Source organism: Pinus tabuliformis, chromosome J (assembly GCF_031772625.1).
Source record: "Pinus tabuliformis cultivar Carrire ecotype Pingquan chromosome J, CPIR1, whole genome shotgun sequence".
Classification (NCBI taxonomy): domain Eukaryota; kingdom Viridiplantae; phylum Streptophyta; class Pinopsida; order Pinales; family Pinaceae; genus Pinus; species Pinus tabuliformis.
In genome coordinates this window covers 935,655,714-935,680,754 of record NC_142295.1, presented here as the reverse complement: position 1 = coordinate 935,680,754, position 25,041 = coordinate 935,655,714, and the positions used below count along the sequence as shown (strand labels likewise).

At 34.6% G+C, this 25,041-nt stretch overlaps 1 protein-coding gene across 1 annotated transcript; it reads right to left on the bottom strand.

Annotated features, from left to right (window-relative positions):
- Positions 1 to 1,255: 1,255 nt before the first annotated feature.
- On the bottom strand, positions 1,256 to 9,163 carry LOC149229847 (uncharacterized). The gene is made up of 2 exons (XM_089381142.1): positions 8,839 to 9,163; positions 1,256 to 1,788 (listed from the first exon to the last, which is right to left on the bottom strand). Exons 1-2 carry the CDS (start codon positions 9,161 to 9,163, stop codon positions 1,256 to 1,258), a joined length of 858 nt encoding a protein of 285 aa, XP_089237268.1.
- Positions 9,164 to 25,041: the final 15,878 nt, after the last annotated feature.

Genomic DNA, 25,041 nt, shown 5'->3' with positions numbered 1-25,041 from the left:
TACTATGAAATTGGCTCTTCAATATCCTTTTGGATTAAAGTTGAGGACGTAAGAACAAGCCTCTCAAATACTCCCCAAGACTTAAAGGAAAAAGCTTCCATACTTTGTATCGATTTTAAACCCTAAACTCCTAACTTCTAGATTTACATTCTTAAAAAATTCTTCCCATAGAGGCACATGTTGTTGTTATAACCCTATTTTCCATTCCACTATAATTAAAGATTCCAAAGTTCAAAATCCCTCAGTTGTTGGTCAGAATCCATCCCCTTTCACCCTTTCCTTTCCTTATATGGGTCTTATAAGGGAGTTATTGATAAGAAATGAAAAACGTAAAATAAAGATTGCTCTTCTCAATATTTTGAAATAGTTCAATAATATTACATTGGAGACATCACCATTAAATGGTTGGAGTGAGACTATACTAAACTAGACTAATTGAAACTGAACTAGGACACCTTGATGGACTATTTTGACACCTAGCAGGTCGTTGGAATTAGATTATCCACCACTCCCCTTTAATTTTTCTAAAGCAAGAGTGTTTATCGAATCTCATTGAAAGGTTAAAAAATACAGAACTATGTTACAAGTCCCGGAAAAAGTCAACAGGCATCACCGAGGTTTGTCTACCCTAAACAACGGGCTGCAAACCTTTACAACAAATGACCCACTAACAAACAAACTTCTGAACACATAAGGAAAAAAGAGTCCAAATAAAGAATCAAACGGTTATGCCCGAGGGCTAAGACTCATGCAACTAAGAGTACCACCCTCCAGGAGTCCACACATTAACCTCAAAAATCACGAAGTAAAATTCCCCGAACTAGCTCAATGTACTAGAGTCGTTGATCTTCCCTTCTTGAATCGAATGGCCGAGGAGAATATCACACAGAGAAGAATCACAAGGATAACCCATGTGATATGGGCTGTATTCTTTCTCCGCCCACTGCCACGTGTTGATTGATGAATGGCATCAGAGGCAAACCTTGAAAAACCACTTTAAGTCTTGGATGTGCGCAATAAACCACAAAATGGCTTTACCTTTGCATCCTCTGTGAATGAAACTACTTGTTCTTTTGCTCCTGCCATCGAGAAGAGAGCCTTCAACCAATGCGATTGGGAGTAGAGGCTAGATGAACCCTGGTCCGCCATTCTCTTCCCTGCCCGACATGAGAAAAAACTCATTGTACATGTGAGCCAGACTGTAGCATTCTTCTCTCAAATTCCCCGCAGGCATAGTTTCCCAATTATAAAAACTTTAATCATTCTTGCAGAGCACCCCTTCATTTGCCTGCTGGTCCGCCACTCTGTTGGCATTTCTACATACATGAGCGAAGCTAAGGGTTCTCAGGATTCTCCGATGTGATCGAATGCGCCGATAAACTTGCAACAGTCTCCAGTGGTGCGAGACATTCTCACGGTTCGAGCCATTAGCATTTCTTTTTATAGAATTGATTGTTAATTCAGAATCAGCTTTTATTATGGAGTTCCTCATGTTGAGATTTCTCAGAATCTCTAATCCCCATTCTATGGCGATCAGTTTCGCCATGTTGTTGGTAGCATTCCCCAAGTCATTGTGAAAGATGATTATTAAATTCCCCTTATCATCTCTGATGGCACCTCCATACCCTGCTTCCCCTGGGTTACCTTTCGAGGATCCATCTGTATTTAATTTTAAGTACCCAGGGGGGGACGCTAGAAGTCCTGCCTCATGGTAGCACGAGATGGAATCTGGATTGAGCTCTGAGAGACCATCTTCTATAGGCCCAAAAGATGAAGAATTTGGGCATCCTGATGAGAAGGCAAATTCTCAGTAGGGTGCTTCTGAAACGTTTTAATAGTCTCTTTGAGCTGCTTGAGGAGATTATTTATAATGATTTGGGGCGGGCTGGATTTTTCCTTAAAGATTCTGTTATCACGTTCCTTCCAGACATTCCAAATTAGGAAGCCTAGGATCAGGGTCCAGGCTGAGTTGATAGTGTCATTCTCCGAGAGCTTATTCCTTCAATCCCTTAAGGTTTTTGAGATGTTGTTTTCATCTCTGTCAGTTTGTCTAAAGATACAGGCTGCCCAATTCCTTAGGGTAGAGGTGAAGGTCCAGAGGCTGAGAAGGTGATCCCTTGTCTCTTCTTGGATACCACATAACTTCCATCTAGAAGGTCTTGCAAAACTTTTCTTTCTGAGATTCTCCTAAGTCAAAATCTTTTTGTGATGCACCATCTACATAAACAACTTGATTTTCATCCATTGAGGTTGCTTCCATAGGTCTTTCCAAGTGTTATCCAGGTTGGAAAAATTGTATCTAGTGACCACATCTTTGGCTTCTTTGAGGTTGAAATTACCCTCATTGCTTCTTCCCCATCTAAGTTGATTTGGGGATGACGAGATCAAAATTTTCCTCTTTTCCAGGATTTTGGCAAGAGTTTCTGTTTGGGTCTTCAGAGGAGATTCTTCACTATTAATTGGTATTTTCCAAGTTATCCACTTGCCACTATTTCTGGTTTTATCACAAAAGTCGCTAACCTTTTTAATTCCTTTGTTAACAGTTTCCTCTATGAGAATGTGCAGTCCTTCTCTACTTAAGTTGGATTCCTGCTGCTAGTTATCCTCCCAAAACTAGGCAAGGTTTCCATTCCCAATCTCCCAGAAGCTGTGATTCTGAACTAAAGCTCTGTTCTCCCACACATTATTCCAGATATGAGAACCCCTTATTTGCCCTGTCATTCTGATCAAGTCCCCCTCTCTCCAGTTTTTTTCATATTTCTCCTTCCAGAGCTTGGCCCAAGGGTTGCTAGATTCCTTCAGCCATCTCCACCAAAGTTTGGCCCCCAAAATTTTTTTAAGAGTTTCCAGGTCATGGAGACCTAGACCCCCATGAGGTTTGGGCATGCAAAGTTTGTCCCAAGCTACCAGTGCCCATTTCTTCTTTTCCTCACCTTTTCCCCACAGAAAGTCTCTTTGCTTGTTCCTGATTTGACACCTTAAAGATCTTGGACACCTTAAAAAGAAAGTAATAAATGGTATTTCTTTAGAAACTATTAAAAGTTATTATCATATTTGAATAATTCTCCATCGTCACTTTCATGTATCCACTACAAAGATTAATATGATTTGAGTGAGATTAATTGAAGACTCCAATAGCGACATATATGATATTATAACATCTACTTTTGCATAAATGAAAAAACGTGTCAGTAATGCTACCATCAAAGTATCAATCCTGTAAGTGTATTCTTTTTCTATGAATTGAGTGAGATTAGCTCCCACATATATAATATCGAGTAAGATTACTTCCTACATATATAATATCATAACATCAACCACGGTTGCAGTAAAGTAGATGAGGCTCACTAGAAGCCTAGAGTACTGAACCACTGTTGATAATTCATATTATTTTTTGTTGTTGCACTTGATATTTTTATCTTTCTTTTTCTTATAGGAATATCAATTGACTACATTGGTTAACTCTAATTCAGAGAAAAACTGGTCATCGGAGTCTGTCATCTCGAACTATTTTTTGATGGTAATTTTAAAATCATCTGACATCAAATATACCATATCATTAACATATAAAAAAGTTATAAGAATATTTCATTGTTCATTTGCTTCACTGTGAGCCAAATATTCAACAAATGATAGTCAATTTGGCCATATCAAGATATTGGAACTTGGTTAAAAAAAAATCATCCTATATGCTTTGTACTGTTCAACATTTATTCAAATCCTAGGGATTTAGTTAAACATTCATTATTTTCTAAATTTTGATTAAAAAGGTTTAACTTTTACCTACATCTAACTAGCCATTTGTTCCGGGTTACTGTGGTTGACACAACACTAATAGTATCTAACATTACGATTTTATAAAATGTTTTATAGTCCATGTTCTATTAGGAAAAAACCCTTTGCCAACTAGCCGTCCTTCAAGTTTCTCTTTCTTTCTTTTCTCATTCAATTTTATCTTGTAAATACATTTAAAACCAATGTTAATTTAATCTAATAGCGAATAAAGAAGATGACATGTTTCATTCCTTTCCCTTTCCATTGATTCAAGCTCTTCATTAATGACATGTACCCAATATTCCTTATTAATTGCTTCTTTGAAATAACTAAGTTAAGAGGATAACAAGGAAAAATGAGTGTGTTGATTAATGCATATTCCTTGTTTTCAGATTTCTCATTGAACCTACTCATTATTGGAAGAACTATTTCCATATTTTTATTCTTGAGTTTGCACATATAACTTTGATTTACTTTGTTGAGGTATTTGCTTTTCCTCTTGCTCATATATTTGGAGAAATTGGTAACTTTCTTTTGGTCAGTTGCATGTTTTTCATCGAGAAATTTTACATATATGATCATAAAAAAATTATTTATGACTCTATTATATAATCTACATAGAATCTTGTACTATGCATTATACCCAACGAAGATGCACTTTTACTCTAACTCTAAAACTTTCTTCTTATATATTTTGGGATATATGCATAAGAAATGCAACAATTTTTTTTTTTTTGAAGTGAGAGACCCTTGACCTTGTGTAACTCGATGTTTATTACATAAATTTACTTTTTTTACTCTTTGTTTAGTATATCAATATATGTATACTGAACTGAAAACAACTTGAGCAACTTAAGAAAGAAAACGATTGGAAGTTTTTTTAGCTTTGATCGTTCTCTTTGTGAAGTTCATGATAGTCTAATTCTTCCTTTTATCCATTCAATTTTTGTATGGAGTATATGTGGTGGTTAACTACCTTTTAATCTCTTACTATCTACCAAAATTTCAAAATTGTCATAGTCTTCTCCTCGATGTGATAAAAACACTACCATCTTTTTCACTTTGATTTCCCAATATACCATTAAATTCTTTAAGCTTTGCACATGTTTCAAATTTATTTTTTTGAAGAAATATAGTCAAAATTTAAACTAAAATCATCAACAAACATTTACAAGTAAAATTTTCCACCCATGGATTGAGTTTGCATGGGTTGGTATAAATCTATGGCGACTATTTCAAGATGCCCCTTGGTTATATAGGAGGCTATTACAAAGTTGTGTCTCTCAGGTTTTCCAAAGATACAACTTTAAAAAGTTTTTTTGAGTTTGCATAGGTTGGTATAAATCTATGGCAACTATTTCTAGATGCCCCTTGGCTATATAGAAGGCTATTACAAAGTTGTGTCTCTCATGTTTTCCAAAGATGCAACTTAATTTTTTTTTTTTTTTTCATTCAATATAGGCCGTCTTTTAACCATCAATTATTTTTTGCAAAGGAGGTAAGACTCCTATGTAACCATACCTAAGAGACAACAACCATGTCTCATATGTGCTTGAGATATTTGGTATTTGTTTCATATCACTATGATAGATTTATATTTTTCAGTTGAATGGTGACATTCTATTCTTGGGTATCCCGCCATGAAGGATATGTATTGAACGTTATACAGACACAATTTTGGGAGTAAAAAAATTGTTTGGAGAATCTGATTTTAATCATTTCTAGGTGTTGTAATTGTTCATTTAAGTTTAATTTAATTCGGTTGAAAAGTAGGATGTAGTTTAATCATTGTTGTTGTTCCCTATGTAATTCCCTATGTAATCTATTTAACGGTTGATAATATAGAGAATAGTAAATTTATGTTACGCATTTTTCCCTTCATAATATCAAAGCTCAATATGCATAAGGCTCTTTGAGAACAGAAAAAAGAGACTAGGTTGTATAAAACTCCATGAGAGAAACATTTCATGTGTGTGTATTAACATAAAAAAGAGCAGAAAACCTAGTGAATGCGAGATATACGTGAGATGCCTCCCCTATTTGAAAAAGCCAACATTCCTGCTGCAAACAAGACCGTTGCTGCGAAAGAGGCAAGTTCAGAAAGAGGGACGAAGGAGAGAGTAAGAATTTAAAAAATGTTCTCGATAGGGTTCACCGTAACGCGCACCGGCATTAAGCAGCGGAGCTAGCCGCATTACATCTCGTCCCTTTAGCGATTTTGCTCAAACAGCGTTCTCCTCACGCCACAGATCATTATTCATAATATATAAAAAAATGAAGGTCCTCCAGGCACGGCACGAGGTCAATTCCCTGAGCATCGGTGTCAAATTCAATTTAAAAAGGCGTACGAAATTTACTTCGGATCATGAAGCACAAGGCAGATTGGGAGCACGATTGAAAAGTGAAATGTACGCGGCAAAATTCATATGGGTTATTTCTTAATTACGTTAAGATTCCTTAAAAGTATTTTAAGGGTGTTTTTGAAGGGAATTTCGTTGTAAAAAGGAGGTCTTATGCGATTTTGCAAAAGAGGATTTATTTGGAAAGTGTTTTTCAAAAAGACATTTCCACCCCCAAAAAAACATATGGGTTATTATAAAAAAAGGGTTTTAAGGTGTTTGTGAAAGATTTTGTGTGAGTGTTGTTTTTGGGAAAAATATAAAAAATGGGTTTTAATGTTTGTGAAAGATTTTGTGTAAGTGTTGTTTTTTAAGGAAAAAACTGTAGAATTAATATTTTTTTAGAAGTGAAGCAGCAAGGAAGCCTTCACAGAGATGATTTTATTATAGATTTGTTGGTGAGTTGTAGTCAGCCAACACTCAACAAATGGGAAAGCCTCAAAGTATAAGAAAGTCAAACCGAAAAGAGGAGATTTTCAAGATCTTCTTGAAAGATTTAGAAAGGAAAAGAAAAGCGAATGTCTAGATGACAACATTATACCCCTCATTGTACATGCAAAGTCATCCAAGGAGGTTTGGGATACCCTTGAGAGGAGTTTTGGTGTAAGGAGTAATCAATTTCAAGATGAAGAGTTTGATGAATCCCACAAGTGGATGATGATTGTAAAAAATTTGTAAAAGTAGCAGAGAAAGAACTCACATATGCTCTTGAATCCCACTGTGAACAACCACAAGCAGATGAAGATTTGGTGAATCCAACAATAGAGCTTGTTAATGATAAGGCAGTTGTCATTGGAATATTCAATGCTATGGTGAATCCCACAATTAATATTGTTGATGTAAACTTTAATGAAGAATTATTGGCTAATGATGAATGGTTCCAAATGATGCAACACAAACATTAGATCGACATGGTGATATTCGGTGAGAGAAGCCCACTTGAGCCTGAAAACTAATCTAGAAGGTGACCTGTTTGCGACAACACAAGTTCGTAAAGAAGTGGAAGAGATAGAGGTAGAGCCAGAGAAGGAAGCCCACAAAGAGAAATCTCTCATTATAGAGCAGAAAGAATATGATCCTACAAACGTTTTTAATCTTAATTTTGAATATTAGCATGCAGATGTAAGCAACAACAGGGAAACAGGAGGAAGCAACAAATTATGAAGAAAAATTAAAGTTCCTTGAAGCATGACTTCCAACAGCATGCATTGATAAAGTATTCATAGAAAGTGCAGAAATGAACTTTGAAGACAACCTATATGATGAAAACATTAATGAAAATTTTCATGTAATTTGTTCGTGAAGTGATAATTTTTTACTATAAAATTATGTTATAGCACAAAACAGAAAATGACATGTGGAAGTAGTCCACATATAAGACTATTTTTGAATAAGTCAAATACATGCTTAGACAACCTATACTTAGAGAGGCATGTTATTTTAAATTTTTGAATAAGTCAAATATATGCTTAGACAACCTATACTTAGAGAGGCATGTTATTTTAAATTTTTGTGGTTGTAACTAAGGGGATTGTCAAAGAATCTAATTCCAACAAACTGCGAGGTGTAGTAATTTCCCTTCGAAGTATCACAATCAATTAAAATCCAATACAGATACAGTTCAGTTGATATATAATTCAGTTACACTAATTTATGGTTGATATTTCCTATGTAATCTATCTAAGTGTTAAGAATAAATCTCTGATGCATTTTTTTCCATTCTTAACACAAACATTCTAAACAAACGAAAACTCAAACAACTGGAAAAGGGAGACATGGTGGCATTTTTCCAACAAACCACAAATACATGTACACGGAGAACTTCATGAGCATATTGCTGTTGTTGTTGGGTGTCAAGTTTCATAATAATAGATGTTAATCTGACATCTTAGAATATAGATGCACTCTATTGACTTCAAATTGGAGGTTAAATCTGGTTTACATGATAGGGAAAACCAGAGAAATAGGCGACAGGCCCTCTGAGTAGTTATACGCGGCTTGGTTCTCATATCAATTGTTAAGAATTTTATCGTCGTATACATTTTACAGGTTTATTTAGATAGTTAAAACTACACTTGTTTTCATCTCTATCTGGATAATATCTACCCCTTAGTTCATTTAACAAAATCAGGAGAATCTTAGTTTCTCCATAGTATCTACCCGCTTTGTTCATTTAACAAAATCAGGAGAATCTTAGTTTCTCCATAATGCACAACGCTTTGTAGAAAAGCTTGGTCTTCAGAATGCGAATTGTTTTCGTTTTTGTCAACGTGGTCTTATTCTTACACAATAAAAAATACTTTATTCTATTAAAATTCAAACATGACAGCCATCCTCTGTAAAATTCGACCAAAAATATTGTTGTCTAACAAATATTCAGCTTAGCAAATTTGTTCTATTTATTTAGAACCTTCAACGACTCTGTGACTCGATATGCATTTCTAACCAGTCTGTTATTACCTTATAAACTAGCATTTCTAACAAATCACTGGTTCGGTTTAGAAAGCATGCATTTCTGGGAGCACAACAGTTCTTTCGAAAAAAACCCTAGAGAATACTGTTGATGTCTAAAACCCCAGATATTGAGCGGAAAAAAAACATACCCGGAGATTTTCTTCTGGTAGCACTGATCTAAGCTGTGAAAAAAGCACTTTGATTTCTTTACGCCGCTGTCTTTCAATCATTTTGTGATTCCTTTTGTCTGTCGTGACGGAGTCTCCTAATCTATTCCAAGACTGAGCATCAGCTGGAGGACTATAATTGCAGAATATTTGCATTTGGGGATTCCAAAGGTCGCCTGAGTTCTCAGAGTCGTAAGTATCGAAGAAACTAAATCTGTGGACATGATGATCAGTATTGTCACTCGATGCAAATGGGTCTTGCGTTGGCAGAAATGGTTTGCAAGTACTCGACACTCCTCTGATGTAAAACGTGCTAGCTACATCGCCGTAAGAGAAAACTGATGAAGACAACAAAGAAGGAATGCTCATATTTGACGTCAATTATGGAATCTTTGCCCACAATTTACAGACGAGCGTGTGGGTCCACGAACATCTGCAACCAGATTAGTATTCGATCACTTCGGTCTATCCAGTTCAGTATAAAATCCCAATCGAATCCTGATAGCTGACAGAGGATCACATTAACAAATAAAGAAATGAGCCGGGATCTGTTATCAGACTGAAAGATCTCTTCCCCCAAACTAGACAGGCTGTGAAAGATCATTGAGAAGATCCCAATCCATTTAACCGTATAAAAATACGTCCCACGAGTCAAATTATGCGATAATGATGAATAGTATAAGGAAATAATCAAGTCAACATCCACTCAATATATTTTTATTTCTCTTATTGTGGAAGTAGGGTGAGACGTAAAGCAACCTAATAGTGTTATACAAAGGAGTTGTCTATAATGCGATTTTTTGGAGATTCCTGTGACGGAATCGGGCGGAAGAAATTGAGGTTAAATCTTGATTTGTTGCAGTTAAAATGGTTTTTTAACTGCATATTTGGATTCAGCACCCTCGAAAACCCCTGGGACGCTTTCATTGTGCAGAAACTAGCTATCAAAATTGCGATTCCAATAAATTCCTGCCGGATTTCGACCAAAAAAACTGGCCGAAAAAACTTTCAAAAAATCGCGTTATAGACAACTTCTTATACATCATAAAGTCGAGGCTTCCCTTTGCCTGAAAGTTTGCGTATTACAATCTATTATTGGCACTAGAAACACGTTTCTCTTTATTAGTTCGCGAGAGGGGTTTACATTTTAACCAGTTGTGAGTAATTTGAAGAATAGCAGGATTCTTCCCGATCGTTGGGCATGTTGCCTCGGGAGTTTTAAGTGCATGGTGGGAGGAAATTTTTATCTTTTTTCTTTTCTATCTTTAAAATTCTATATATTTGACGTTATAATAATTGTATAGTATAAATTGATTTAATGGTTGAAAATATGTTTCTTTCTAAAAATATCATAACTTGGATTTTGAACTATGTTTCTTTCATTTCATTGTGAAGTTTCTCATTTAAATTTGGTTTGTTTTTATTATTTTTGGATTTTTTTGGATCAAAACTTTTTGGTGGTATAATATAAATTGTTGTCTTTAAATGATACTTGAAATATATGCAATGGATAATGATCAAGTACTTTACCTAGGATTTATTATATACTTTCCATATGAAAAATAAACATGTTTCAATTGTTCAATATTTTTTTTGTTGAAATCTCCATAATTTTTAGTTGATATGTCTATAAGTTATATTAAAGAGTATAGTCTCTAAATAATAGACCAAGATGAAAATTATTTTGAAATTTCAAACAAATTATTTTGTCTAAAAAGTAAACTAACTAGTTAGTTAAAGTGAGTTTTTTTATGATTTTATTTAATGTTACTTTAATACACAATGGTTTTTTTGTATATATATATTGATTTTGCTACAATTTGATGATAAATAGAAGGAAGGATTTGATGAGAGCATGCTTTTACCACATTTAATATTATAAGTGTTCGTTCTTTAAGAATGTAATAGTGGAGGAAATCATAACATAATCCTATAACAGGATGTTAAGAGATCTACAATGTCCATTTATTATAATTTTTGTCTTCTAATTTTTAAAAGGTTCAAATACTATACATTCATTGTTGTTAACATTAGTGTATATCTCATTATCCAAAAAAATGCTAAATAATAACATAAACCATATTAATTAATCTACTTTTGAGTTATTGATAACATTCAATAGTTTTACTACGTTGGTCATCTTATATGTCCTATAAGATATCCTTAGTTATATCTCATATATGCAAATGCTATGGCATGCATGGGGCAAGGAAAATTGATTTCAAGTTCCAAAGACTTTATTGTGAAGTTTGCATGCAAGTTCAAACCAAGATTCAAGATTTAATAATTCATTTGTGTGTTACGGTCATTTTGTCTCTTTCCTTATGATAAATATGTGAAAATTTAACATAATTATGTTATTGAAAAGTAATTTTATAATCAAACATTTATTGGTGAAGGGTTAATTTATTGTAAGAACATTACTCTTGAAGGGCAAAATTCTAAACATAACGTTTCTTGACGGGGAGCATAAGAACCCAAAACGTCAAAAAAAAATTATATGATGGGTAAAGAGAAATCCAAATTCCAACCCTGGTCTCAACACATGATTGAGTAGCCAAGAAAATTTGAAGGGGAAAAGTTAGAGTTTTTAATAGAGTGTGGAAAAATAGGGGAATTGTTATACTGTGTGATCTTATGTAAGAAGGAATTTGTGGCTATAAAGATCTTGGACACCTTAAAAAGAAAGTAATAAATGGTATTTCTTTAGAAACTATTAAAATTTATTATCATATTTGAATAATTCTCCATCGTCACTTTCATGTATCCACTACAAAGAGGAAACACCATCTATTATCATGGAAAGACCTTAACTAAGAAGTGGGGTGTGTTCATTCTCAAAGAGACTTGGAACCTAGTTAGCTAACCATGGGTAATTCCTTTGAAATGGATGAATTCAAATGTATTTCATGGAAGAGGATATTACACTCTCTAATTTAAGCTAAAGGAAACCAAGATCTCATATTTTTTAGTCATCCCTACATCATGGGGCCAAGAGGGATGTAACTAAATAATCATTGTTTTACAATGTGGATGTTCCGTGAGTAATTTCAACCTAGTTGCATCTTCCCCACCTCTAGGTTTTATGATGATAAATTGTTGGAAATCAAGAAAAATTTGTTGGAAATGTATGTTTGTAAAGTTATTCCCAAGCAAGGACTACATGCATGTTCCTACATTTGCGTAGATTTTAATCTACTGAATAAAATTTCAAAATAAATTAGTGTGAATCTACATTGGGGATGCTTCTAAGATATTGGCTATGAACTATGTCTTTTCAAATGCAAATCCAACAAAAAATATGGAATCTTTGTCTTCCTATAGTGTTCAAAAATTCTAGAAAAGTGGCTATTAAATAGCCTTTTGGATTGAAGTTGCAATAATAAGGTGAAGCACCTCAAAATTCCCTATCAATTAAAGGGAAAACCTCCATAATTTTTGTAAGTTTTAGATACTAAACTCCTAGCTTGTAGGTTTAGAGTCTTAAAAAATTCTTCCTCTAAAGGCATAGGTTGTGCTAGTTCGTTATTTTCCATATTCCCCTTCTCATATATATCTTTTAAGGATCCCTCTCTAGTGGCATTCAACAATTTATGTGCATCATCCCCACTCTCTATCCATGTACTTCAACTCCTTTATGTAAAATGTGGTGCATCAAATCATCCCTACCCTAACTATCTCTACTAATGGTCCTCTCCTCACTTCCATTCTCTAATCATTTCTCTTGGTGCTTTCCATCCCTCTCACTCTCCCGTTACGATGGAATTTTTTTGTAACCTTTCCATCGATTTATACAATCCGAATTAGGAGGAATTTAAATCCTCTACAATGGGGATGCCAATGCTGGGCAAAAAATCACTGAAAGGAATCAAAGATATGTAGAAAAATAGAGGGAAAATATTTCACTTTTAGGCACCGTATATAATTTCTTAATCAATAGATAAAAAACCCTAAATGAACTAGTAATATCATCTTGTAAAACTAGTAAGGGTTACGAATCACCAAGAAGAAATATTCTATAAGAATGTTAATGTGATGTAAAAGGCTTCGAATGGTTATTCTTTATGAGACAAAATGATTTAATAAGATGAAATATAAGCAAAATGAAATATTGGTAATGAATATCAACATCATAAATGTCGCTAGGGTTATATACATTACCTATAACCTATTGAAGGTGGATCAATCGTACGTAGTGGGAAAATAACATTATCTATAAATGAGTTTGAAGACACATGTGAAGACAATGTTTTAAGAACAATTACCATCTATGATATTAACTTTGAGGTGTATTGTGCGAAACCTAAAGAAATAATAACACTAGTAGAAAATGAGAAATTAGTGACTAGGTGACTAAAAAAGTTAGTCACCACAATTTTTCCAAGTGCAATGCTACCAATAATGAGTAATCTTAAGTGACCCAACTAAAAACGACTAATTTAGTCTTGAGTTAAAAATATATGACTGACAAATAAGTAATACAACTAAAAATGACTAACATGAATGATTAATTTAGTCTAGGAACAAAAATATGACCACCTAACAAGTACTACAATAATACGCACTGCAAAAAAAAAGGTCATTGGTTAACGTAATGCATATGATGGACCTCGAAGGTTTGTCACTAACATTTCATATGGTGATGGTCCTTAAAAAACATTTTTGTAAGTGCATAGAGTGACAACGCTTTAAGGTTTCTGACAAAAGACATTTTCAATGAATTTACGATCATCACCAATTCTCTTTTTGGTTAAATTTTGTGGCGATATTTTTTTTTGTCATCATTGTTCATTCCAGTGATTTTTTGATAATGTTGTGTGACTCTTTCTATATTTTTTGTCCAAAGATAACGATTTAAGACCATTGTTATGGAGCCTTTTTCATTATGTGTCTGAGGCCACAGTCGTTGCATTTAATCAATTTGTTAAGGAATAATTAGTGTGTATCATTTCCATCAAGCAATGGGAATATAGTTTTCCTATGAGCGAACACATGATTCATCTCTATTAGGTTTATTATCTAGCAAATTCCATTTAGAAGAAGTTCGACTAGTGTTTGTAGGAACCATATTTTTTAATACATAATCAAGCTCAATCAATTATATTAATGTGAGACGCCTAACACTCCTCAATATTCATTCATTTCAAAAAAAATTGACCTGGTACACCCTTGTGTTACCCTAATACTGCCTAACACTCCTTGGTATTTATTAGAACTCTTCAACATGCCCTCCCATTCCATAGCATGCATAACACTCCCTCACACATATTGGAAAATGGAATGTGTTGGCACTTGGAAAATCTTAGCATGCCTGACATGTGTTGAGATGCCTTGGTACGCTTTCGCATATTTTGGAATGGTTTAGCATGCTTTAAGACTAAATTTATTTGAGATCAATTATTGGAAAGTAGGAGAGAAGTAGCATAGGAATATTTTCCACTTACAGTGCACTAACACTTGGCACTTGGCATGTATTGACACCTGTGCCACTAAAAAAAGGCCTTTAGAGGTGGTTTGGCTTGTGACAGTCTTGACAAAACAAACTATAAAAGTTTTTTTTTATGGATTTAGGGGAGTTTTTGACACCCCATTGAAAGTCTTGAAAATTTGAATTTTTTCCGGGGGCTTTCTAACAATCACCTCTAAAAGTGTTTTCCATTTCTTTTGGAGGAGTATTTTAAATTATTGCCCCTAAATATAGTTTTCATTACTTTGCTAGTAATATTTTAAATTATTGTCACAATACGTCAATTAACTTACATTCATGTGCAATACATGTAAATAATTTACATCATCATCACAATACAAAATTTGCATGGAACAACCCTTCAACCTTCTACTTTTATTAAACAATGTAAAACTTCTTTACATGAGGGTCCAATACAAAGGCCTAACCCCTAATAAAACAAATTTACATTCTTAGAAACATGTTATACTCGGCTTAACTGACCCAATGGGTCATCTCTACCCTACTCGTGGGTCCCTTTAGTTGCTTCTTGACTTTCTTGATTTGTCTTCCAAGTGAAAACTCAGCTAAGCTCCCTTGCTATTGGTTTTGCTACCTCTAATCTTCTTTGCCTCTTAATGCTTCACTTCTCCTCTTTGCCTTACGACTTTCCCACTTGTCCCTTGACTTGTATATTTGATGTGTTGTTCTTTCCCCCATCCATCGTGTGTGTCCTTTATATATATGCGACTTCACCCCTTTTGGTTAGATTATTCCTTGTGACCCTTTTGTAGAAATTCCTTGTAGATTCAAACTACTAATTGTAATTTACTAAAACAATATACTTGAATCTACTTTACGAACTATGGATACAATGAATGGTCGTGAAATCATGAAGCATACAAGAGAAAGAATTCAATCAACACATCACACAATGATTCCATCATCTAAATGTGAATCTATATAATTCTCCCTCGTTTTTTTAATAAAAAAATTATCTACCTCAACCCATATGATTGGGTGGCTAAGTGAAGCTAAAGGGGTGAAGTTGGAGCTTTTAATAGAGAGTGGTATCCAATGAATATGGTGACTCCCATATCTTTTGATGTCATCTAAGGACTTTTGGCCATAACCATCTTCCATACCTCAAAGTGAAAGAAATACATGTAACCTCTTAAGAAATTATTTATTTTTGTTCTGATGCTTCAATAAATCCCCATTGTCACCCTCATGTGTGCACTGCCAAGAAGAAACATCAATTGTTATCATGGCAAAACTCTGGTTGGGAAGTGGGGTGTGGTTATTCTCAAAGAGATTGAGGACATAGTTAGTTAATCACTTGTAAGTCCTTTGAAAATGATTTGAAAATGATGAACTCAAATCCCAAATTTCTAATTTAAGCTAAATTAAGAACAAAATATCATAATTTCTAGTGCTCCCTATATCATGAGGCCAACGAATATGTATCTAAATAGTAAGTTCCTATAATTTCATCTAGAAGTGGATGTTCCATTATCAGTTTCAACCTCATTGCATCTTCCCCACATCCCTCTAATATTCCCAAGGAATAACTACATCTGTATTCCTATATGTGTGTAGATTTTAATCTATTGAATTAAATTTCAAAAGAAATTAGAGTGAATTTAGACATGGAATGATTCCAAGCCGTTGACTTTGAATTGTTTCCCTTCGAATGAAAATCCTACGACAAATATGGAATATTTATATCCTTTCAATGATAAAAAAATACTATGAAATTGGCTCTTCAATATCCTTTTGGATTAAAGTTGAGGACGTAAGAACAAGCCTCTCAAATACTCCCCAAGACTTAAAGGAAAAAGCTTCCATACTTTGTATCGATTTTAAACCCTAAACTCCTAACTTCTAGATTTACATTCTTAAAAAATTCTTCCCATAGAGGCACATGTTGTTGTTATAACCCTATTTTCCATTCCACTATAATTAAAGATGCCAAAGTTCAAAATCCCTCAGTTGTTGGTCAGAATCCATCCCCTTTCACCCTTTCCTTTCCTTATATGGGTCTTACAAGGGAGTTATTGATAAGAAATGAAAAACGTAAAATAAAGATTGCTCTTCTCAATATTTTGAAATAGTTCAATAATATTACATTGGAGACATCACCATTAAATGGTTGGAGTGAGACTAAACTAAACTAGACTAATTGAAACTGAACTAGGACACCTGGATGGACTATTTTGACACCTAGCAGGTCGTTGGAATTAGATTATCCACCACTCCCCTTTAATTTTGCTAAAGCAAGAGTGTTTATCGAATCTCATTGAAAGGTTAAAAAATACAGAACTATGTTACAAGTCCCGGAAAAAGTCAACAGGCATCACCGAGGTTTGTCTACCCTAAACAACGGGCTGCAAACCTTTACAACAAATGACCCACTAACAAACAAACTTTTGAACACATAAGGAGAAAAGAGTCCAAATAAAGAATCAAACGGTTATGCCCGAGGGCTAAGACTCATGCAACTAAGAGTACCACCCTCCAGGAGTCCACACATTAACCTCAAAAATCACGAAGTAAAATTCCCCGAACTAGCTCAATGTACTAGAGTCGTTGATCTTCCCTTCTTGAATCGAATGGCCGAGGAGAATATCACATAGAGAAGAATCACAAGGATAACCCATGTGATATGGGCTGTATTGTTTCTCCGCCCACTGCCACGTGTTGATTGATGAATGGCATCAGAGGCAAACCTTGAAAAACCACTTTAAGTCTTGGATGTGCGCAATAAACCACAAAATGGCTTTACCTTTGCATCCTCTGTGAATGAAACTACTTGTTCTTTTGCTCCTGCCATCGAGAAGAGAGCCTTCAACCAATGCGATTGGGAGTAGAGGCTAGATGAACCCTGGTCCGCCATTCTCTTCCCTGCCCGACATGAGAAAAAACTCATTGTCCATGTGAGCCAGACTGTAGCATTCTTCTCTCAAATTCCCCGCAGGCATAGTTTCCCAATTATAAAAACTTTAATCATTCTTGCAGAGCACCCCTTCATTTGCCTGCTGGTCCGCCACTCTGTTGGCATTTCTACGTACATGAGCGAAGCTAAGGGTTCTCAGGATTCTCCGATGTGATCGAATGCGCCGATAAACTTGCAACAGTCTCCAGTGGTGCGAGACATTCTCACGGTCCGAGCCATTAGCATTTCTTTTTATAGAATTGATTGTTAATTCAGAATCAACTTTTATTATGGAGTTCCTCATGTTGAGATTTCTCAGAATCTCTAATCCCCATTCTATGGCGATCAGTTTCGCCATGTTGTTGGTAGCATTCCCCAAGTCATTGTGAAAGATGATTATTAAATTCCCCTTATCATCTCTGATGGCACCTCCATACCCTGCTTCCCCTGGGTTACCTTTCGAGGATCCATCTGTATTTAATTTTAAGTACCCAGGGGGGGGACGCTAGAAGTCCTGCCTCATGGTAGCACGAGATGGATTCTGGATTGAGCTCTGAGAGACCATCTTCTATAGGCCCAAAAGATGAAGAATTTGGGCATCCTGATGAGAAGGCAAATTCTCAGTAGGGTGCTTCTGAAACGTTTTAATAGTCTCTTTGGGCTGCTTGAGGAGATTATTTATAATGATTTGGGGCGGGCTGGATTTTTCCTTAAAAATTCTGTTATCATGTTCCTTCCAGACATTCCAAATTAGGAAGCCTAGGATCAGGGTCCAGGCTGAGTTGATAGTGTCATTCTCCGAGAGCTTATTCCTTCAATCCCTTAAGGTTTTTGAGATGTTGTTTTCATCTCTGTCAGTTTGTCTAAAGATACAGGCTGCCCAATTCCTTAGGGTAGAGGTGAAGGTCCAGAGGCTAAGAAGTTGATCCCTTGTCTCTTCTTGGATACCACATAACTTCCATCTAGAAGGTCTTGCAAAACTTTTCTTTCTGAGATTCTCCTAAGTCAAAATCTTTTTGTGATGCACCATCCACATAAACAACTTGATTTTCATCCATTGAGGTTGCTTCCATAGGTCTTTCCAAGTGTTATCCAGGTTGGAAAAATTGTATCTAGTGACCACATCTTTGGCTTCTTTGAGGTTGAAATTACCCTCATTGCTTCTTCCCCATCTAAGTTGATTTGGGGATGACGAGATCAAAATTTTCCTCTTTTCCAGGATTTTGGCAAGAGTTTCTGTTTGGGTCTTCAGAGGAGATTCTTCACTATTAATTGGTATTTTCCAAGTTATCCACTTGCCACTATTTCTGGTTTTATCCCAAAAGTCGCTGACCTTTTTAATTCCTTTGTTAACAGTTTCCTCTATGAGAATGTCCAGTCCTTCTCTGCTTAAGTTGGATTCCTGCTGCCAGTTATCCTCCCAAAACTAGGCAAGGTTTCCATTCCCAATCTCCCAGAAGCTGTGATTCTGAACTAAAGCTTTGTTCTCCGACACATTATTCCAGATATGAGAACCCCTTATTTGCCCTGTCATTTTGATCATGTCCCCCTCTCTCCAGTTTTTTTCATATTTCTCCTTCCAGAGCTTGGCCCAAGGGTTGCTAGATTCCTTCAGCCATCTCCACCAAAGTTTGGCCCCCAAAACTTTTTTAAGATTTTCTTGGTCATGGAGACCTAGAGCCCCATGAGGTTTGGGCATGCAAAGTTTGTCCCAAGCTACCAGTGCCCATTTCTTCTTTTCCTCACCTTTTCCCCACAGAAAGTCTCTTTGCTTGTTCCTGATTTGACACCTTAAAGATCTTGGACACCTTAAAAAGAAAGTAATAAATGGTATTTCTTTAGAAACTATTAAAAATTATTATCATATTTGAATAATTCTCCATCGTCACTTTCATGTATCCACTACAAAGATTAATATGATTTGAGTGAGATTAATTGAAGACTCCAATAGCGACATATATGATATTATAACATCTACTTTTGCATAAATGAAAAAACGTGTCAGTAATGCTACCATCAAAGTATCAATCCTGTAAGTGTATTCTTTTTCTATGAATTGAGTGAGATTAGCTCCCACATATATAATATCGAGTAAGATTAGTTCCTACATATATAATATCCTAACATCAACTGCGGTTGCAGTAAAGTAGATGAGGCTCACTAGAAGCCTAGAGTACTGAACCACTGTTGATAATTCATATTATTTTTTGTTGTTGCACTTGATATTTTTATCTTTCTTTTTCTTATAGGAATATCAATTGACTACATTGGTTAACTCTAATTCAGAGAAAAAATGGTCATCGGAGTCTGTCATCTCGAACTATTTTTTGATGGTAATTTTAAAATCATCTGACATCAAATATACCATATCATTAACATATAAAAAAGTTATAAGAATATTTCATTGTTGATTTGCTTCACTGTGAGCCAAATATTCAACAAATGATAGTCAATTTGGCCATATCAAGATATTGGAACTTGGTTAAAAAAAAATCATCCTATATGCTTTGTACTGTTCAACATTTATTCAAATCCTAGGGATTTAGTTAAACATTCATTATTTTCTAAATTTTGCTTAAAAAGGTTTAACTTTTACCTACATCTAACTAGCCATTTGTTCCGGGTTACTGTGGTTGACACAACACTAATAGTATCTAACATTACGATTTTATAAAAATTTTTATAGTCCATGTTCTATTAGGAAAAAACCCTTTGCCAACTAGCCTTCCTTCAAGTTTCTCTTTCTTTCTTTTCTCATTCAATTTTATCTTGTAAATACATTTAAAACCAATGTTAATTTAATCTAATAGCGAATAAAGAAGATGACATGTTTCATTCCTTTCCCTTTCCATTGATTCAAGCTCTTCATTAATGACATGTACACAATATTCCTTATTAATTGCTTCTTTGAAATAACTAAGTTAAGAGGATAACAAGGAAAAATGAGTGTGTTGATTAATGCATATTCCTTGTTTTCAGATTTCTCATTGAACCTACTCATTATTGGAAGAACTATTTCCATATTTTTATTCTTGAGTTTGCACATATAACTTTGATTTACTTTGTTGAGGTATTTGCCTTTCCTCTTGCTCATATATTTGGAGAAATTGGTAATTTTCTTTTGGTCAGTTGCATGTTTTTCATCGAGAAATTTTACATATATGATCATAAAAAAATTATTTATGACTCTATTATATAATCTACATAGAATCTTGTACTATGCATTATACCCAACGAAGATGCACTTTTACTCTAACTCTAAAACTTTCTTCTTATATATTTTGGGATATATGCATAAGAAATGCAACAAATTTTTTTTTTTTGAAGTGAGAGACCCTTGACCTTGTGTAACTCGATGTTTATTACATAAATTTACTTTTTTTACTCTTTGTTTAGTATATCAATATATGTATACTGAACTGAAAACAACTGGAGCAACTTAAGAAAGAAAACGATTGGAAGTTTTTTTAGCTTTGATCGTTCTCTTTGTGAAGTTCATGATAGTCTAATTCTTCCTTTTATCCATTCAATTTTTGTATGGAGTATATGTGGTCGTTAACTACCTTTTAATCTCTTACTATCTACCAAAATTTCAAAATTGTCATAGTCTTCTCCTCGATGTGATAAAAACACTACCATCTTTTTCACTTTGATTTCCCAATATACCATTAAATTCTTTAAGCTTTGCACATGTTTCAAATTTATTTTTTTGAAGAAATATAGTCAAAATTTAAACTAAAATCATCAACAAACATTTACAAGTAAAATTTTCCACCCACCCATGGATTGAGTTTGCATGGGTTGGTATAAATCTATGGCGACTATTTCAAGATGCCCCTTGGTTATATAGGAGGCTATTACAAAGTTGTGTCTCTCAGGTTTTCCAAAGATACAACTTTAAAAAGTTTTTTTGAGGTTGCATAGGTTGGTATAAATCTATGGCAACTATTTCTAGATGCCCCTTGGCTATATAGAAGGCTATTACAAAGTTGTGTCTCTCATGTTTTCCAAAGATGCAACTTAAAAAAAGTTTCTTTTTTTCATTCAATATAGGCCGTCTTTTAACCATCAATTATTTTTTGCAAAGGAGGTAAGACTCCTATGTAACCATACCTAAGAGACAACAACCATGTCTCATATGTGCTTGAGATATTTGGTATTTGTTTCATATCACTATGATAGATTTATATTTTTCAGTTGAATGGTGACATTCTATTCTTGGGTATCCCGCCATGAAGCATATGTATTGAACGTTATACAGACACAATTTTGGGAGTAAAAAAATTGTTTGGAGAATCTGATTTTAATCATTTCTAGGTGTTGTAATTGTTCATTTAAGTTTAATTTAATTCGGTTGAAAAGTAGGATGTAGTTTAATCATTGTTGTTGTTCCCTATGTAATCTATTTAACGGTTGATAATATAGAGAATAGTAAATTTATGTTACGCATTTTTCCCTTCATAATATCAAAGCTCAATATGCATAAGGCTCTTTGAGAACAGAAAAAAGAGACTAGGTTGTATAAAACTCCATGAGAGAAACATTTCATGTGTGTGTATTAACATAAAAAAGAGCAGAAAACCTAGTGAATGCGAGATATACGTGAGATGCCTCCCCTATTTGAAAAAGCCAACATTCCTGCTGCAAACAAGACCGTTGCTGCGAAAGAGGCAAGTTCAGAAAGAGGGACGAAGGAGAGAGTAAGAATTTAAAAAATGTTCTCGATAGGGTTCACCGTAACGCGCACCGGCATTAAGCAGCGGAGCTAGCCGCATTACATCTCGTCCCTTTAGCGATTTTGCTCAAACAGCGTTCTCCTCACGCCACAGATCATTATTCATAATATATAAAAAAATGAAGGTCCTCCAGGCACGGCACGAGGTCAATTCCCTGAGCATCGGTGTCAAATTCAATTTAAAAAGGCGTACGAAATTTACTTCGGATCATGAAGCACAAGGCAGATTGGGAGCACGATTGAAAAGTGAAATGTACGCGGCAAAATTCATATGGGTTATTTCTTAATTACGTTAAGATTCCTTAAAAGTATTTTACGAGTGTTTTTGAAGGGAATTTCGTTGTAAAAAGGAGGTCTTATGCGATTTTGCAAAAGAGGATTTATTTGGAAAGTGTTTTTCAAAAAGACATTTCCACCCCCAAAAAAAACATATGGGTTATTATAAAAAAAGGGTTTTAAGGTGTTTGTGAAAGATTTTGTGTGAGTGTTGTTTTTGGGAAAAATATAAAAAATGGGTTTTAATGTTTGTGAAAGATTTTGTGTAAGTGTTGTTTTTTAAGGAAAAAACTGTAGAATTAATATTTTTTTAGAAGTGAAGCAGCAAGGAAGCCATCACAGAGATGATTTTATTATAGATTTGTTCGTGAGTTGTAGTCAGCCAACACTCAACAAATGGGAAAGCCTCAAAGTATAAGAAAGTCAAACCGAAAAGAGGAGATTTTCAAGATCTTCTTGAAAGATTTAGAAAGGAAAAGAAAAGCGAATGTCTTTGCATTGAAATGTATAAACGAATGTCTAGATGACAACATTATACCCCTCATTGTACATGCAAAGTCATCCAAGGAGGTTTGGGATACCCTTGAGAGGAGTTTTGGTGTAAGGAGTAATCAATTTCAAGATGAAGAGTTTGATGAATCCCACAAGTGGATGATGATTGTAAAAAATTGTAAAAGTAGCAGAGAAAGAACTCACATATGCTCTTGAATCCCACTGTGAACAACCACAAGCGGATGAAGATTTGGTGAATCCAACAATAGAGCTTGTTAATGATAAGGCAGTTGTCATTGGAATATTCAATGCTATGGTGAATCCCACAATTAATATTGTTGATGTAAACTTTAATGAAGAATTATTGGCTAATGATGATTGGTTCCAAATGATGCAACACAAACATTAGATCGACATGGTGATATTCGGTGAGAGAAGCCCACTTGAGCCTGAAAACTAATCTGGAAGGTGACCTGTTTGCGACAACACAAATTCGTAAAGAAGTGGAAGAGATAGAGGTAGAGCCAGAGAAGGAAGCCCACAAAGAGAAATCTCTCATTATAGAGCAGAAAGAATATGATCCTACAAACGTTTTTAATCTTAATTTTGAATATTAGCATGCAGATGTAAGCAACAACAGGGAAACAGGAGGAAGCAACAAATTATGAAGAAAAATTAAAATTCCTTGAAGCATGACTTCCAACAGCATGCATTGATAAAGTGTTCATAGAAAGTGCAGAAATGAACTTTGAAGACAACCTATATGATGAAAACATTAATGAAAATTTTCATGTAATTTGTTCGTGAAGTGATAAATTTTTACTATAAAATTATGTTATAGCACAAAACAGAAAATGACATGTGGAAGTAGTCCACATATAAGACTATTTTTGAATAAGTCAAATACATGCTTAGACAACCTATACTTAGAGAGGCATGTTATTTTAAATTTTTGAATAAGTCAAATATATGCTTAGACAACCTATACTTAGAGAGGCATGTTATTTTAAATTTTTGTGGTTGTAACTAAGGGGATTGTCAAAGAATCTAATTCCAACAAACTGCGAGGTGTAGTAATTTCCCTTCTAAGTATCACAATCAATTAAAATCCAATACAGATACAGTTCAGTTGATATATAATTCAGTTACACTAATTTATGGTTGATATTTCCTATGTAATCTATCTAAGTGTTAAGAATAAATCTCTGATGCATTTTTTTCCATTCTTAACACAAACATTCTAAACAAACAAAAACTCAAACAACTGGAAAAGGGAGACATGGTGGCATTTTTCCAACAAACCACAAATACATGTACACGGAGAACTTCATGAGCATATTGCTGTTGTTGTTGGGTGTCAAGTTTCATAATAATAGATGTTAATCTGACATCTTAGAATATAGATGCACTCTATTGACTTCAAATTGGAGGTTAAATCTGGTTTACATGATAGGGAAAACCAGAGAAATAGGCGACAGGCCCTCTGAGTAGTTATACGCGGCTTGGTTCTCATATCAATTGTTAAGAATTTTATCGTCGTATACATTTTACAGGTTTATTTAGATAGTTAAAACTACACTTGTTTTCATCTCTATCTGGATAATATCTACCCCCTTAGTTCATTTAACAAAATCAGGAGAATCTTAGTTTCTCCATAGTATCTACCCGCTTTGTTCATTTAACAAAATCAGGAGCATCCTAGTTCCTCCATAATGCACAACGCTTTGTAGAAAAGCTTGGCCTTCAGAATGCGAATTGTTTTCGTTTTTGTCAACGTGGTCTTATTCTTACACAATAAAAAATACTTTATTCTATTAAAATTCAAACATGACAGCCATCCTCTGTAAAATTCGACCAAAAATATTGTTGTCTAACAAATATTCAGCTTAGCAAATTTGTTCTATTTATTTAGAACCTTCAACGACTCTGTGACTCGATATGCATTTCTAACCAGTCTGTTATTACCTTATAAACTAGCATTTCTAACAAATCACTGGTTCGGTTTAGAAAGCATGCATTTCTGGGAGCACAACAGTTCTTTCGAAAAAAACCCTAGAGAATACTGTTGATGTCTAAAACCCCAGATATTGAGCGGAAAAAAACATACCCGGAGATTTTCTTCTGGTAGCACTGATCTAAGCTGTGAAAAAAGCACTTTGATTTCTTTACGCCGCTGTCTTTCAATCATTTTGTGATTCCTTTTGTCTGTCGTGACGGAGTCTCCTAATCTATTCCAAGACTGAGCATCAGCTGGAGGACTATAATTGCAGAATATTTGCATTTGGGGATTCCAAAGGTCGCCTGAGTTCTCAGAGTCGTAAGTATCGAAGAAACTAAATCTGTGGACATGATGATCAGTATTG